This window comes from Leptodactylus fuscus, chromosome 11 (assembly GCF_031893055.1).
Source record: "Leptodactylus fuscus isolate aLepFus1 chromosome 11, aLepFus1.hap2, whole genome shotgun sequence".
Classification (NCBI taxonomy): Eukaryota; Metazoa; Chordata; class Amphibia; order Anura; family Leptodactylidae; genus Leptodactylus; species Leptodactylus fuscus.
This window is the reverse complement of record NC_134275.1, coordinates 50,652,131-50,666,244: the sequence shown is the minus strand read 5'-3', so window position 1 is coordinate 50,666,244 and position 14,114 is coordinate 50,652,131. Positions and strand designations below refer to the sequence as shown.

General features: G+C 47.2%; 1 protein-coding gene across 2 annotated transcripts in view; it reads right to left on the bottom strand.

Moving 5' to 3' along the window:
• The window catches only part of BCORL1 (BCL6 corepressor like 1), a 49,800-nt gene that overhangs the window by 15,547 nt on the left and 20,139 nt on the right, over positions 1 to 14,114 (bottom strand). Inside the window, exons 4-7 of one of the 2 annotated variants that reach the window (XM_075260106.1) lie at positions 10,591 to 13,251; positions 7,711 to 7,855; positions 4,123 to 4,203; positions 1,160 to 1,564 (exon numbers count right to left, since the gene is read on the bottom strand). In XM_075260106.1, the coding sequence (XP_075116207.1) occupies positions 1,160 to 1,564; positions 4,123 to 4,203; positions 7,711 to 7,855; positions 10,591 to 13,251 (3,292 nt within the window). The remainder of the gene's footprint in view (positions 1 to 1,159; positions 1,565 to 4,122; positions 4,204 to 7,710; positions 7,856 to 10,590; positions 13,252 to 14,114) is intronic. The other variant, XM_075260105.1, reaches the window with a different exon arrangement.

The following is a 14,114-nucleotide window of genomic DNA, read 5'->3' as shown; positions in this document are numbered from 1 at the left end:
TTTTTTTTCCGCAAAGTGGGCATGGGATTCGCATGAATCCCATCCCCTTTGCTTACACTGTAAAACGCCATGACTTTTCTCACAGCGTCTCCGCTGCGGGCAAATCGCGGTGTTTACGTCCCCGGCCTAACATCTCAGGAAAGTTTTTTTTTTTTTTTTGTAGTTTTCCTATAAATAACGGGGGGGTCAGACTATTGAACATGCACTGATCACAACAAGGAAGTCCCCAGATCTCCTGTGGATCATGGAAAATGTCTCCGCTTTCTCCGTCAGTCCCACAGAATTGCGGTCACGCGTGTGCACAACGGCTCCATTTACACGGCAGACACAGGGATCCTCTTTCTCATGCTTTGTGGGGGTCTCAGATTTAGCCCCTATCCTTAAACTACGTAAGGAATTATTAATAGAGAAGCCTTTAACTTCACATCTTAAAGAGGACCTTTCACCACTTTTGGGCACATGCAGTGTTATATACTGCTGGAAAGCTGACAGTGCGCTGAATTCAGCGCACTGTCGGCTTTCCCGATCTGTGCCCGGTGTAAAGAGCTTACGGTGCCGGTACTGTAGTGCTCTATGGTCAGAAGGGCGTTTCTGAGAGTTAGCCAGAGACGTCCTTCTGCCTCGCGGCGCCTATCGCGCTGTGCTGTGGAGCGGGGAGGAACTCCCCCCTCCCGCTCCTGATAATGCTTGTCTATGGACGAGCTGTCTGAGCAGAGGGAGGGGGCGTTCCTCTCCGCTCCACAGTACAGTGCAATAGGCGCCGCGAGGCAGAAGGACGTCTCTGGCTAACTGTCAGAAACGCCCTTCTGACCATAGAGCACTACGGTACCGGCACCGTAAGCTCTTTACACCGGGCACAGATCGGGAAAGCCGACAGTGCGCTGAATTCAGCGCACTGTCAGCTTTCCAGCAGTATATAACACTGCATGTGCCCAAAAGTGGTGAAAGGTCCTCTTTAACCTAAAGAAAAAAATAATTTGTGCCACGCCATCTTACAGTGTCATAGGTCAGGTCTAATGTATGTGAGAAGAGCCTGAATGTCTCCCACCGTATGGAAACAATGGATGAGATGCCAGCTGGTCTTTTCACCAAAATAAGATCCGCGCTTGGTCACGGACACATACATTGTTTTGTGTACATGGATTGTGCATTGACCCACCTGTCCTGGCCCTTCTCCTACAGTAGTACTGAGAAACCTCCTCTTCCTCTTTTTCCGTTAGATATTCCCCATTTTGGTATTTACTGTTCTTCTTCCTCCGCCTTTTTCTCCGCCGTAATGTGCCATCCTCTTCCCCATTGTCGTCCTGCTCCAAGATGGCCGCTTTCCCAGTGTCTAGACCTCTGCTGGAGAGTTCCCAGGAGTCCTGTATTACGGGGCTGATAAATTCGGGCTCTGGTTCCTGTTTGATGACTGTGAATTTGCGTGGCCGGCCTGGTCTGCAGTTCTTCCTCAGCTTCCTTCTCTTATAAGGGGCACACGCTTCGTCTAACGCTTCCTCCTCCTCTTCCTCAGTTCGCAAAGTGTCCACAAGTGGGGAGGCGATGTCTTGAAATCCATAAATCCCTGTAAAGGAACAGAAGTGAATGGGTCAGTGAGGTCTTTACTAAAAATCTGGTTAACGGTGCTGTCATTAAACCCCCCCCCCCCAAAAAAAACAAAATAAAACTGTAAATTTTCGTGAGTTGCCTCTTTTGATAGGTTGATAAAAATTCTATTCAGATATTTCTAGGGAAAACCATGACAGCTCCCAAGCGGTTCTCACACTTGTACAGAATCCTGAGAGGAAATCTTGACTTGTTCTGCAGTGATATAAGAGTGGGGAATGTATCACTGTGTAGCCGAGCATATGTACCTTTCAGGAACCTGGAAAAGCTGCATCAGAACTCCTGGGAAAGCTTTAGGCTGGAATCATATCTTAGATAGTTATGGCATATTCGAAACACATGCCGTATATGTCTTACAAATGCAGGTCTTACCTCTGGGACCTGCACCTATCTTAAAAACAGGGCCCACATCCTGTTCTGAAAGGACGCATGGCTCGCTTCACGCGTTTCTAGGGGGAACAACAGAGCGTGGCTTTGCTCATATCTTCCGCTGGAAACTCCGTCGCATTGTCTGCAGAAAATCAGCGGAGGAAAATCCTACACCGAGGACATTTACCCCTTCCAGTTTCAGTACAAAAATGACAGATACCCGATGGATCCTTTATAGACAACAATGGAGCCGGTCAGTTCTTTTTTCCGGGAAAAAGAATGGACATGCTCATTCTTCAGGTGGAGTCGCCTCACAACATCTGCCTGAAGACGCTCCCTCCTGCCGACTAGGCCCATTCATTTGGGCCTAATGTGGAACGGAGTGCACCAACATCCAGTCGCAGATACCTGTATTTTGGACCGGAACCTAAGGCGGCCTCAGCCTCAGGTTCCGGACCAAAAAAACCATGTGAGAGGAAGGGCTGAAGTCACTGACTGCTAAAATGGTCTGAGGATGGAAAGAAAGATCAGTCGGGACCACCAGAGCATTGGTGGTGGATCAATGGAGGAATTATGATGTCAGTAATGTATGTTTTTGTATGATTGTTTTTTTTATATATAGATTATACCATCAAATACAATCAGCCAGAGATTAAAATATCTAAAGCATGACTTTTCCCAAAAATACAACCAAATTTAGATTTGTAAACAATCGTTAAACATGGCAGTCAGAGCCCTCTCTTTGGGCACCCATCCGTGGAACAGATTATACTGTGTGGGGGCCACCATGGAGCAAATTGTACTGTGTGGGGACCACTGTGCAGCAGATTATACTGTGTGGGGGCCACTGTGGAGCAGATTATACTGTGTGGGGGCCACTGTGCAGCAGATTATACTGTGTGGGGGCCACTGTGCAGCAGATTATACTGTGTGGGGGCCACTGTGCAGCAGATTATACTGTGTGGGGACCACTGTGCAGCAGATTGTACTGTGTGGGGGCCACTGTGGAGCTTATTGTACTGCGTGGGGGACACTATGGAGCAGATTGTACTGTGTGTGGGTCACAGTGGAGCAGATTGTACTGTGTGGGCCACTGTGGAGCAGATTGGACTGTGTTAGGGGCCACTGTGGGGCAGATTGGACTGTGTGAGGGTCACAGTGGAGCAGAAAGCTCTATAAAGTCCCGTTCTTATGACCATATTTTGCAGGTCTGTAATTGTGTGCAATTGTGGAACCGCACATTATTACTTTGTGATAAATTAATGGGATTTGGGTTGCAGTTTGGGCACTTGGTCTCTAGTTTCGCCATCACTGCCATAGACTATAATGGGGTCCGTGTGGTTTCCACACAAAAAATACAGAGTGAAAAGTGCTGCTTGCAAGACTTTTTTCTTCGCATATTTCATGTGGATAAGGGAACGCAATGGCCCCAACGCAGATGTGAATCCGAGCCTAACCATCTTCGTGCCGACAGTCTGTAGTCGTGATCAGTTGTCGATATTTGCAAAAATGTTTGTCTACAAACCTATAAATAATTATTATTATCCATGTCTTATAGTTGGAAGTCCCACATAGTACCAGAAAGTCCCATAGGGGAGAGCAGCGCCATGAGACAGGGATCCAGTCCTAGGGGTGGGACTCGCACCGATGGGACATTTATGGTATATCCTGTGAAGATGCCATAAATTTCCCAAACTTTCTTGGCAACACTGAATTGCACCTAACTAAACAGACTCCGCAATGACTATGAGGATTTTAGGTTGGCAATGAAGGTCAGGAAAGGAATGAAATATTTCTACTCCTATGATCCCTTTCGGTAACTGATCATTTACAAACAGGAACAAACACTTGTCTATCCTGTAAAAGATGGGCTCAGTTTGGATAGAGGTCCTGGTTATGCCAACGGGAGAAAGAAAAGTTTGTGCTGCCTGCAATGGAACAGAACAAAAGACTCCATTTTGCCCGTCCCCCACACAGCAAACCCTACACCAGGTTATACCAGCCTGACTATCTCCATCTCCCTCACTGCTTCCCCTTTCTTCCTGGGGCCACACGAACCTTTGTAGGGTTCCTTCCAAGCAAGTCACCTGTTTAACAATGGCCGTGCCCATCCCCCACTGCTGCATTTCAAAGTAAATCCCCTTTTACCTGTCTGACTGCGAGTTCGGCTCTTTAAGACGACTGGGATGAAGTCTTTGAAGCTGTTTTTGGATTTTCTCTCTGGCGTGGCTGTCGGGAAGGGAGAGCACAATGAGAGAAGTGAAGCTAGAAAGGCACAAGGCTTTATATAAAAGGCAGCAGAGAGGGAGAGGCAGGCATGCCAACAGAGCCCGACCCCAAAAGAATGGCTATTATTCTTAGCAGTTAAAGGGATATTCCATTGTCCTCCTGATACATCGCGGGATACAACTGTGGAGGGTCCAGGAGCCAAATGCCCAAATCCTCACAGATAACATATCAAAAATGCAACTATTTATGAAGCTAGTATGGGGGGAGGTCCAGCCGTTGGGACCTAAACTGATCACGGTCAGGACCTTTTCTGTCAAAATGCTCACTCAGACCATAGCAGAGTACAAGGCAGGACGTCTCAATGCTCGGCCGTGCAGGACAGACATCAGAGATAGATGGCTGCACTGCAATCTATTACCTACAGGAGGCAGCACAATAATGGATCACGCAGGACAAGGTAGACCCACACTTACCACCTAACACGACAAGCAACAGCCCTATTAAAATACAGCAAATATCTTATGATGTAGAAAACCAGAACAAAATGTCCCAACCTGCTGCTGTAGAAACAGCGAACATTACACCGCACACAAGACAACGCAGAGCTATTACGGTACGTCTGGGTCTAGTGGCTCCTTTATGGGGATGTGCAGGGTTAACAACCTTCATTGGAGCTATAGTGGTGATATATCCTTCTGATAGACATGTCTTCAATAAGTGATCTGAGAGGGTCCAACGTAACGGCGCTCACAAGTGTCGCATCTTCTTGCCTGTACCAATGATGTCGTGTTCATCGGTCACATGTTACAGCTGCGGTTCAGACACATTCAAGCGAATGGGGCTGAGCTGCAATACCAAGAACAACCACTATGATACGTACGGCGTCGTGTTTAGAATTCACCCAAACTCTGCGGACTCTCCAACGTGCTGATCTGTGAGGGTTGTAGATGACGCACTTCCCTCTGACTGCACGTCACCAAATCCTTTATGAAGGAGATGTGAAATCCTCCATATCATGGAGCGACGCTGTGACTGCACCGTAGATTTTAGGTTAATAAACCTGGGGAGGGCTCTGCAGACTGTAATAGGAAATATGCCTGGGGACACAGGAAGTGTCAGTAACTGCCAGACACTGACTACCGACTTATGTAATATCCGTCACTGACTAAATACAACTTCCTATTCCCTAGACTAACAGCACATTGTCACAGGCCCATGGATTTACTTTTATATGAGGGGAGAAGAGCAGGGTGCTGGGTACAAGCCTGGATGACTTCACAGATTTGATGTCTCTAAATTAAAGCGGTTTTTCAGCAACACTGAAGGGGCCAGAGTGGGGTAAAATAAAAATGAAAGTGATGCTCAGCTACACCCAGTACTCAGTTTGGGCACAGAATCCGGTGCAGGCATGGGCTGGGCCGGAACAGCAGAGTCTTAAATGAGCGCAATGACAAATAATTGGCCTCAGCGGTCACCTGAGGGGGCCGGTGTCGTGTCAGTGGTTATAACCTCAAGTGAACGCTAAGGTTTTTCTCTTTTGGCCTGGACAGTGCTAGTATGGAATAGGGGACATGATGATCAAACAGAGGAGAATACTCTGACCCCTCCTGGTTTTCCGGTTATCCTGGAAAACCCTTTTAGGCTAAAGCCCCCCCCGTTGTGGAAACGCAGCTTTTTTTTTGTTGCAGATTTTTTGAGTCAAAGCCAGGAGTGGATTCAGCAGAAGCTAGAAATATAACAATTTCATATACAGTCCCCATTTCTTCTGTAGCCATTCTTGGCTTTGGCTCAAAAAACTGCAACAAAAAAAACCCCTGCATTTCTGCAGGGCCTCAACGTTAAATACATCTTTAGGCTGAGGCCCCACGTAGCAAAAACATAGTTTTTCTTGTTGCAGATTTTGTTGCGTTTTTTTGAGCCAAAGCCAGGAGTGGATTAGAAGGGAGAGACATAAACTTTTTATAGAGTTACCATTCCTCTTGTAGCCATTCTTGGCTTTGGCTCAAAAAACTGCAACAAAATCTGCAACAAAAAAAAGCTGCGCTTCCGAAACATGAGGCCTCAGCCTTAGGCAACGCAGAAACGCAGCTTTTGTTGTTGCAAATTTTGCTGCAGTTTTTTGGAACCAAAGCCAAGAATGACTACAAATAGTAATGGGGAGTATATAGGAAGTTCTTATCTTCTACCTCCTTCTCAATCCACTTCTGGCTTTGGCACAAAAAATAAAACCACAGCAAAATCTGCAACAAAAATAAGCTGTGTTTCTGGAACATGGGCTCTCAGCCAAGGTGTCTTTTTTTTTTTTTTTTCATCATTCCATTGGGCAGAATCATTATTCTTGTTGCCTACATAATACTCCGCCATATTATGGCAAATAGAAAGAGGGGGTTCCCCCCATTGAAGACCCCTCCTCTATGGACCAAAGTGGAAAGTTTCTAACAATAAGCAGTTCTAGTCTCCAGGAATCACAGCTCGTCGCGAGGTGTTTCAGGAGCCTTATTGTCTGCTCATGGGATGTACGTTTTTAGACACTTCCTTCTATCACAATTATAATATTAGCAATCGGCAGAAAGAAAATAATCCCATCCCAATAGTTAACCTTTACATGAAAAAAAAAAAAACAGAAATGAAACCTTTCCCATTGACAGTGCGCTGGAGAGGAAGTGACAACCTCATGAGACACCACAAGATGGCGCTGAGAACAGATTTGGCTCTCTTGTGCGGAGCGCTACCCATGGCAGTACGGCTCTGTTTACATGTAGGAGCTTCCATCAGACATACGCGGCAGAAGAATGGCTTGACGTAAACCTTTGATGTTACCACCAATTTCAGGATCTCTGCTTACTGTCAGCGAACAGAAATATTCTTGTTTATATTGTGAGGCAGAAAAACGATCTGATCTGATCCACTGTCAAGGGCTGGACGGGATGTAGAAACAAAGGCATCTTTCTATTCACCGACAGCAAGTCTGAGCAGTGTAAGTGCAGAAAATGAAGAGGAATTAAGGAGGACTTCCACCTCAGATTCCTTTGCATTTTTCGCCCCAGAGCTTCTGCTGTTCTCACTGATGAATGGGGTTAGCTGAGGGTCTAGTGCCGCGGGTTTTGTGAATGATCAGCCATGAAATTCGCAGCAAGAGTGACCAGGACGCTTATTTTTTTCCAGCTCGGGGAGAAACAAGGCAAAATTTGGTGATGATTTTGAGAAGGAATCCAACTCAAAATCAGCTCCAAACATACTTAAAGACTTGAGTTCCCAGCCATGGCGGCTACCTCTCAAGGTGTAGGACACATGGGGAGAACTGCAGTCATGCGTGGCCACCACTACGTGGATGCAGTGGCCGGTTTGACCCCTGTTCGGTGGGAATACCCCTTTAAACAAAGTATTGGAAAAATACACAGAACAAGACTGAACGACCAGTTCTTGTCACTGTCTATTTTTTTTTTTTTATGAATTTTATCTTTATTTTAATGCATTGTGAATTCATCTTCAGCTCTGTCTGCATACCTGGGTCTAATTCTGGATCCAAAGGCTCACTCTTTATGGCTCTTCTCCTCTGCCTCCTGACTTTGGTGCCTGCTGGCTCTTTCTGGGATTTCGGGCTTGTATGTTCTTTCTTCTCAAGGCTGGTGACAGACTGTTGTTTCTTGCCCTGAAACATAACCAAGGAGATAAAGTGACCCTATGGAAAGGTCATCAGGCATCGGCTGCGAACTGAAAATGCATTGACAGCCGAATCTGCAGAGATATTAAAAAGGAGCACCTCTGTTTTAGTCTGTGAAGTCTCTCTGCACTATGTGCACTATGGGGGCTAGCGGTGTAGATCATTGGAACAGCAAAGCCAGGCCCTATAGTACAGGCAATAAAGGAGGGAGGAGGGGGTGGCATGGACAGAACCTCTGCCAGAAATAAGCAACATTTAGCCCCCTTTAAGATAAAACATGGCCGCCAAACAAAGCCTTTGACAGTATGGTTATGTGTACGTGGCAGAAAATTCTCACACTGAAGATCCATTCCACACCCGGGCACTTCTGTGGGCCCCATTCACATGAATGAGACAGTCACCAACAAATCTAATGAGTGTCAATTCACCCCAAGGCCGGGTCCACGCAGTCACAGCTAACCCGCTATGATGTACAACTGAATATCTTATCACTGTACTGCAAAAAAAAATAATTGAAATTTTGCAGCACAAATTTACCTGTCGTTACCCGACACATATTTTGTGTAGTTTTTGCAAAGACAGCATTCAGACAAACCCACTGATGGAGTTTCCCCTGTAAACAGACCCTAAATGTTACACCACATAAAAACTTAAAACCGACAGATCTGCATTACGATCCCCACAATAAAGTAAAACACAATAAATACACTTCTCATTCATTTAGCTAAAAGGGAACTTGTCAGGGCTATTTGGGACATCATGGCCCCGTTCATACGGGACAAGAGGGGGCTGATTTTGGCACTGAATCCACGTCATAATCCGCCCCCTCACAATGGAGGTCTATGTAGAAACGAGCTGTCCTTTGTTGGGGGACTCCGCGGCTGATATAGGGTGGCAGCACCCTTCGGACTAGGCCCATTCATTTGAGCTACTCTGGAGGAGGAAGCCGCGACTGTCTGCTCCTGCCTGAGACCACCTACTTGACAGTACAGAGCCTAAATAGCACAAAAACCGCTCACCAACCTAAATAGCATAAAACGCTCACCGGCGCTGACGGCCGGACTTGACATGACAGGTTTCAGTCTTCTGCATGCACGGAAACCCGAGAACAGAGTCCGGGCGCTAGTGTGAATCCAGCGTAAGGGCGGGTTCACACTTGCGCCCCGTCTCCGCTTTCAGGTTTCCGTCTTCTACCCGAGAAACTGGACAGGAGACGGAAACCGGCAGGCAGTTTCACTCAAATGGGTTTGCAAAGTGACCACCTGTGAGCGTCTTCTGGTCTCTGTGGCGAAACTGTTTTTTTTTTAACCGGACACAAAGTCGGACATGCAGGACTTTGTGTTCATTTAAAAAGAAAAGAGTTTTGCCGCGGAGACCAGAAGACGCTCACAGGTGGACACTGACTGCCCGGTTTCCATCTCCTGTCGGCAGAAGACAGAAACCCACAAAGCGGAGACGGGGGCGCAGGTGTGAACCCGCCCTAACACACTGAGAATGCACAAGGTCATGTGTATGGAGCCTTAAAAGCATACTAGTAAAATACTCTGTGCTGCTGTGAGAGTTCCGATATTGGAGGTCGGAGTGTAAGTCTTGATCACAATGTTATAGAGCACATCACCAAACACATCAATGTTTCCAGAGGTGATGGCAGGAAAGGTCAAATCCATCAAGTCATAGTGATATGAAAGCAAAAGATCTATTATATTTACAAACTCAGACCAAACGACAGAGTCTTATATAGCGGTCATCGTCCTTCTAGACATCCCTAGCTCAGTCGCAGTTGTGTCGTCTTCGTTCACACTGTTATTTACGGCCTATATAATATAGGCGTCTTACAGCCATGTGAATCCATTCTGCTCTGGGAGAATCTACTTGTATTGAGGATGGGCAAATGGTATGAAAAAAATGGGAATTAATTCTTTCAATTTTGATACTCAGATGACAACTTTCTGTACGCAGGGGCTAACTTTTTGTCGTACTTTCTACCGACTAATCCATAATGAATTTTAGCTGCGACATAGAACAGTAGAAATGTTTCGTGTGGCTCGGGAGCGGAGGATCAGTGAAGTCACAAGACAGACGCCCACCATTTACACTTAAAGGGATCCTATCATTAAAATGCAATTTTTTCTGAGTAACACGTAGGAATAGCCTTAAGAAAGACTCTTCTTCTCCTACCTTTCAATGTCTTCTCCACGCCGCCATTCGGTAGAAATCCTGTTTTTCGTTGGTATGCCAATGAGTTCTCTCGCAGCACTTCTAGGCCTCGAGCAGCCGACCGCGCGTGCCTGCCGGCCACAAGAAAATGGCCGCTTACAATACTATGTAAGCGGCCATTTTTTTGTGGCCCAGCATGCGCAGTCTGCTTTGCCCCTAGGCCTAGAAGTTTGAAGCCAACGCCAGAAAAAGACAGGCAGAGAGGCCATTCCAGAAGATGGAGGCGGCACTGGAGAGTTCTCTCGCAGCATTGGGGACGCCCCCAGTGCTGCGAGAGAACTCATTTGCATACCGACGAAAAAACGGGATTTATAACGAACGGCGGCGCGGTGAAGACATCTAAAGGTAGGAGAAGAATGGCCTTTCTTAAGGCTATTCCTATGTGGTACCCAGAAAAAAAATTGCATTTTAATGATAGGATCCCTTTAAGACATATCTAATAGTTAAGCTGTAAAGTCTACCAATAAGATAATAACACCCCCACATCCATTACTGGTGACACTCACCTTTTTCTTCGGAGGTTCCTGTAAACTTTTCTCCAGGTTTTCTTCTTTTTCTTTTACTTTACACTTAGACTTCTGTGGTGCTGGCTTGGTTGGTGTGACCTCCTCCAGACGCTTCCCCCGACCTCGTAAACCTGGTTCTTTCTTAACCTTAGCCTTAACTTTGGTGATGGGTGGAATTTCCACAGGCGACCATGATGCACTGTTAAAGGATGGCAAACAGCCAAAGTTCTCATCATCGTCCACCCTCTCGATTTTGACTTTGCTCAAGTCTACCTCCTGCACACAAGGCTGAGTGTCCACGGGGGCATGTGCTTTTTTGTGGCCGCGCTTGCGATGCCCAGGCTGATCCTGTGAGACATCGCTCTTTGCGTCCTTTTTGTTACTCTCCTGACTCAATAAAGGGAAGATGTGACCGCTGTCCTTTCTCTGAGCCACGGCCAGCGGGTCATTAGTCATATAGGAGGCCAGAACTTTGTTTTTCGGCTTTGTGTCCCCAAACGCCTTTCGACTGCAACTCAGCTTTGGTGGTCGGATCTTGTCCTCTTTGCAATTCTGCTTTTCAGGAAGCTTATTTAAAGCGGCGCTCCCTTCAGTCCCCTGCCGACCCTCCGCATTGCCGTCCGCTTTGTCAGGCAGGCCTGGCTGAAGGTATAAAGCAGCGTTTCCTGCGGCAGGTTTTGGTGCAAGTAAAGTTTTGTTTACGTGAGATTTCCGAGGCTTAGAAACAGAGTCACATGTCCTTGCTTTGGCCAGCAGGTCAGGTTCGTGGGCTGCCGCTGGCGTTGTCGTACTTTTCTGCTGAGTACTAGTATCTCCTAGACTTTTTGGAGGTGCCACCTTGGATTCTGCTGGAAGAATGCTGGAATAGAGAGTGAACTCACCCATGGGAAGTCTCTGATGAGATCCTTGGTTAGGATGGAGTGTGCCTGTGGCTGGGATGCCTATGGAGAGCACTGACGTCTGATGGTATGGAGACCAAGTAACTGGCAGAACCTGAGAATTGCTGGGCTTCCCATTTAAGGGACACTTTGGGTGCACCGTCCCGTGTCCAGGTAACGTCCAGTCCTTTGAAGAACACAGAGAGTTTACTGCGGTAGGACGTGCGTGAAGATGTCGCTTCTCCGTGGACTGCTGGCCATCTACACCGGTCTGGCTATTTTTCTTGCCGCATGACCCTGAGTTCTTTGGCTCTCCCTGGTCAATGATCGAGATCGGCTCCTGCTTTGCCAAATGTCTGGAGTCTGTGCTAAGGCTCAAGCTAGAGTCTTTGTTCAACAACAGAGAGGCAGGCACTGGGTTCGCCACCCCTACGTAAGTACCGGGTATAGTACTAATAAGAGTAGAATTCTTAATCCAGGACCCCGAGGCTCCAACTAATTGTGATGACACTGGATCCCCATTTCTCAAAAATTCTGGGAACATTACCAGTGGAGGTACCCCTCGAAGATTCTGGCTAACACTGCTGCTGGTGAAACTGATGGGGGCAGGATTCTGAGTGCTACAGTCAGACCTGGACAAAACGGTGGATAGCGGGGGTCTCCCGCTGGTATGCACTGGGGTTAACACTGGCATGGGTGGAGTTTTACGTTGGTTAGGTGGAGCATGTTTATGGCGGTGAGACTTAGAGGACAAATCCAAAGGCATTTCATAAGAGTCTTGGGGAGAGATCATCTCCCTTTCGAGCTGTGGAGGGGACTTTAATGGAGAGACAGAAGACGATGAAGAGGAGGAGGAATCGTTCTGCGGTTCTAGGTTAGGAGTTCTGGAATAGGAAGCGAGAGAGACAGGGTTCACACTGACAACTGGAAGGGTGGGGTGTGCAGAGAGAGTCTGTACGGCCGACAGGGTGGAGGGGGATGTATCAGTGCAGATGGAAGAACTGTCCGCTGTAGAAGTCATACTATTGCTGTTGGTGAGTGAGACAGTAGGAGCCGCCGTCGTCGCTGGTTTATTCAACTCTGCAGGGACCACTTTGGGGTCAGTGGTCAACGGCCTTCCCAGAGTTGAAGCAAAAGCGTGTGACTGCAGATCTGTCAAGCAGGTGGGCATGATGGGAAGGGTTAGAGTTGACGTCACTCCAAATGTGGTCGGTAAGGTAGTTACACTGAGGGGCTGTCCACAGCTGGGGGGTGGGATGTAAACTAGGGGTTGGCTTGGTGTCAAAACGGCACCAGAGGTGAAGGACAGAGGAAGCTTCTGCACATTAGGGACCTGAGTGGTGGAAAAGCAGATTCTGCTCATAGTGAAGGGAAACCCAGAGGAAACAACAGCATGTGAGGTGTCTACAGGTTGACCTGCGATTTGTAATCCAGGGCCCAGGATAGTCTTTTGCTTTCCAGAAGAGTCTGCATCGGTAGTCTGGGCAGCGGGGTGTTCCGGCCCTGCGGCCTTCTCTTGCACTGCAGTCCTTGCAGGTTCTGCTTTTTTACTGTGTCTGCTTGAAGCTGCTTGGATAGAGTTCTCAGACACGTTGGTGGCTGCTTTGCCCTCAGGTGGTGATACATTATTACACACTTTAGACGATGGGATAGCGCCTGCCGGCTCTGGCTCGCTGCGGTCTGGCGGTTTGTCCTCCGGTTTTTGCCCAGTTTCCACCTGTGTAGCACCAACGTCCTGCAGCATCAGGGCATCACTTTGGTTGGTTGCAGGTAATAAATCCACCTAGAAACGCAAAAAAAAAAAAAAAATATCACCATCAGAGTAAACTCGAGTCTAACACCCTCACGCCGCCATGGGCTATCAGACTTGTCCGTGTCCTCCTGTAACATTTTACTTTTAATACTTTTAGGTTTTCTATCAACCTGCAAAGAGTTAAAACCAGTTATTACTTTAATGAATAAAGACATTGAACCGGCACTGGGGCTGAACTTCCTGCAGATGGCGATATGCGCTGTCAACTGGCATAAAGTCAGCCTTTTGTTAAAAAAAAATAATAAAATAGAATCAATGAAGGTCAAAACCCCTAATGGTAACCCTTAGGGCTCGTTCACACAGGGGGCAGTGGGGCGGATTTTGGCACCGGGCAGCTGCGCCACTCTCGGGTCAAAACACGGCTGCCATGACCGTCACGGTCGCGGCTTCCCACTCCGGAGTCGGCTCAAATGAATGTGCCGACTCCAGAGGTTGCTGCTGCCTGAAGAAAGGGAAGCTCGCTTCTTTTTTCCGCTAGCGGCATGTTGAACACTAGTGGTCTCCATAGACCTCCATTGTATGGAGGTGGATTTTGAAGCGAAATCCACTGTCAAAATCCGCCTCCTTGCCCCCGTGTGAACTAGCCCTTAGAATACACACGCAGTTTGGTAATACATTTTCTAGAGACCCTTTTCCATTGCTCTGTTTGTCAGTCTTCACTGCAGTTCAGGAATTGTATTCAGAAAATAAAACAGTCAGGCTATAGGCACACATAGAATCGTACACGGCGTACTCATGCACTAGATCTGTGGATTTTGAAAGGTAGGAAAAAAAAAAAGCTGCATTGTGTACAAGAGATTAAGAAAATCTCATTGACATAAATTCTGCTGAAT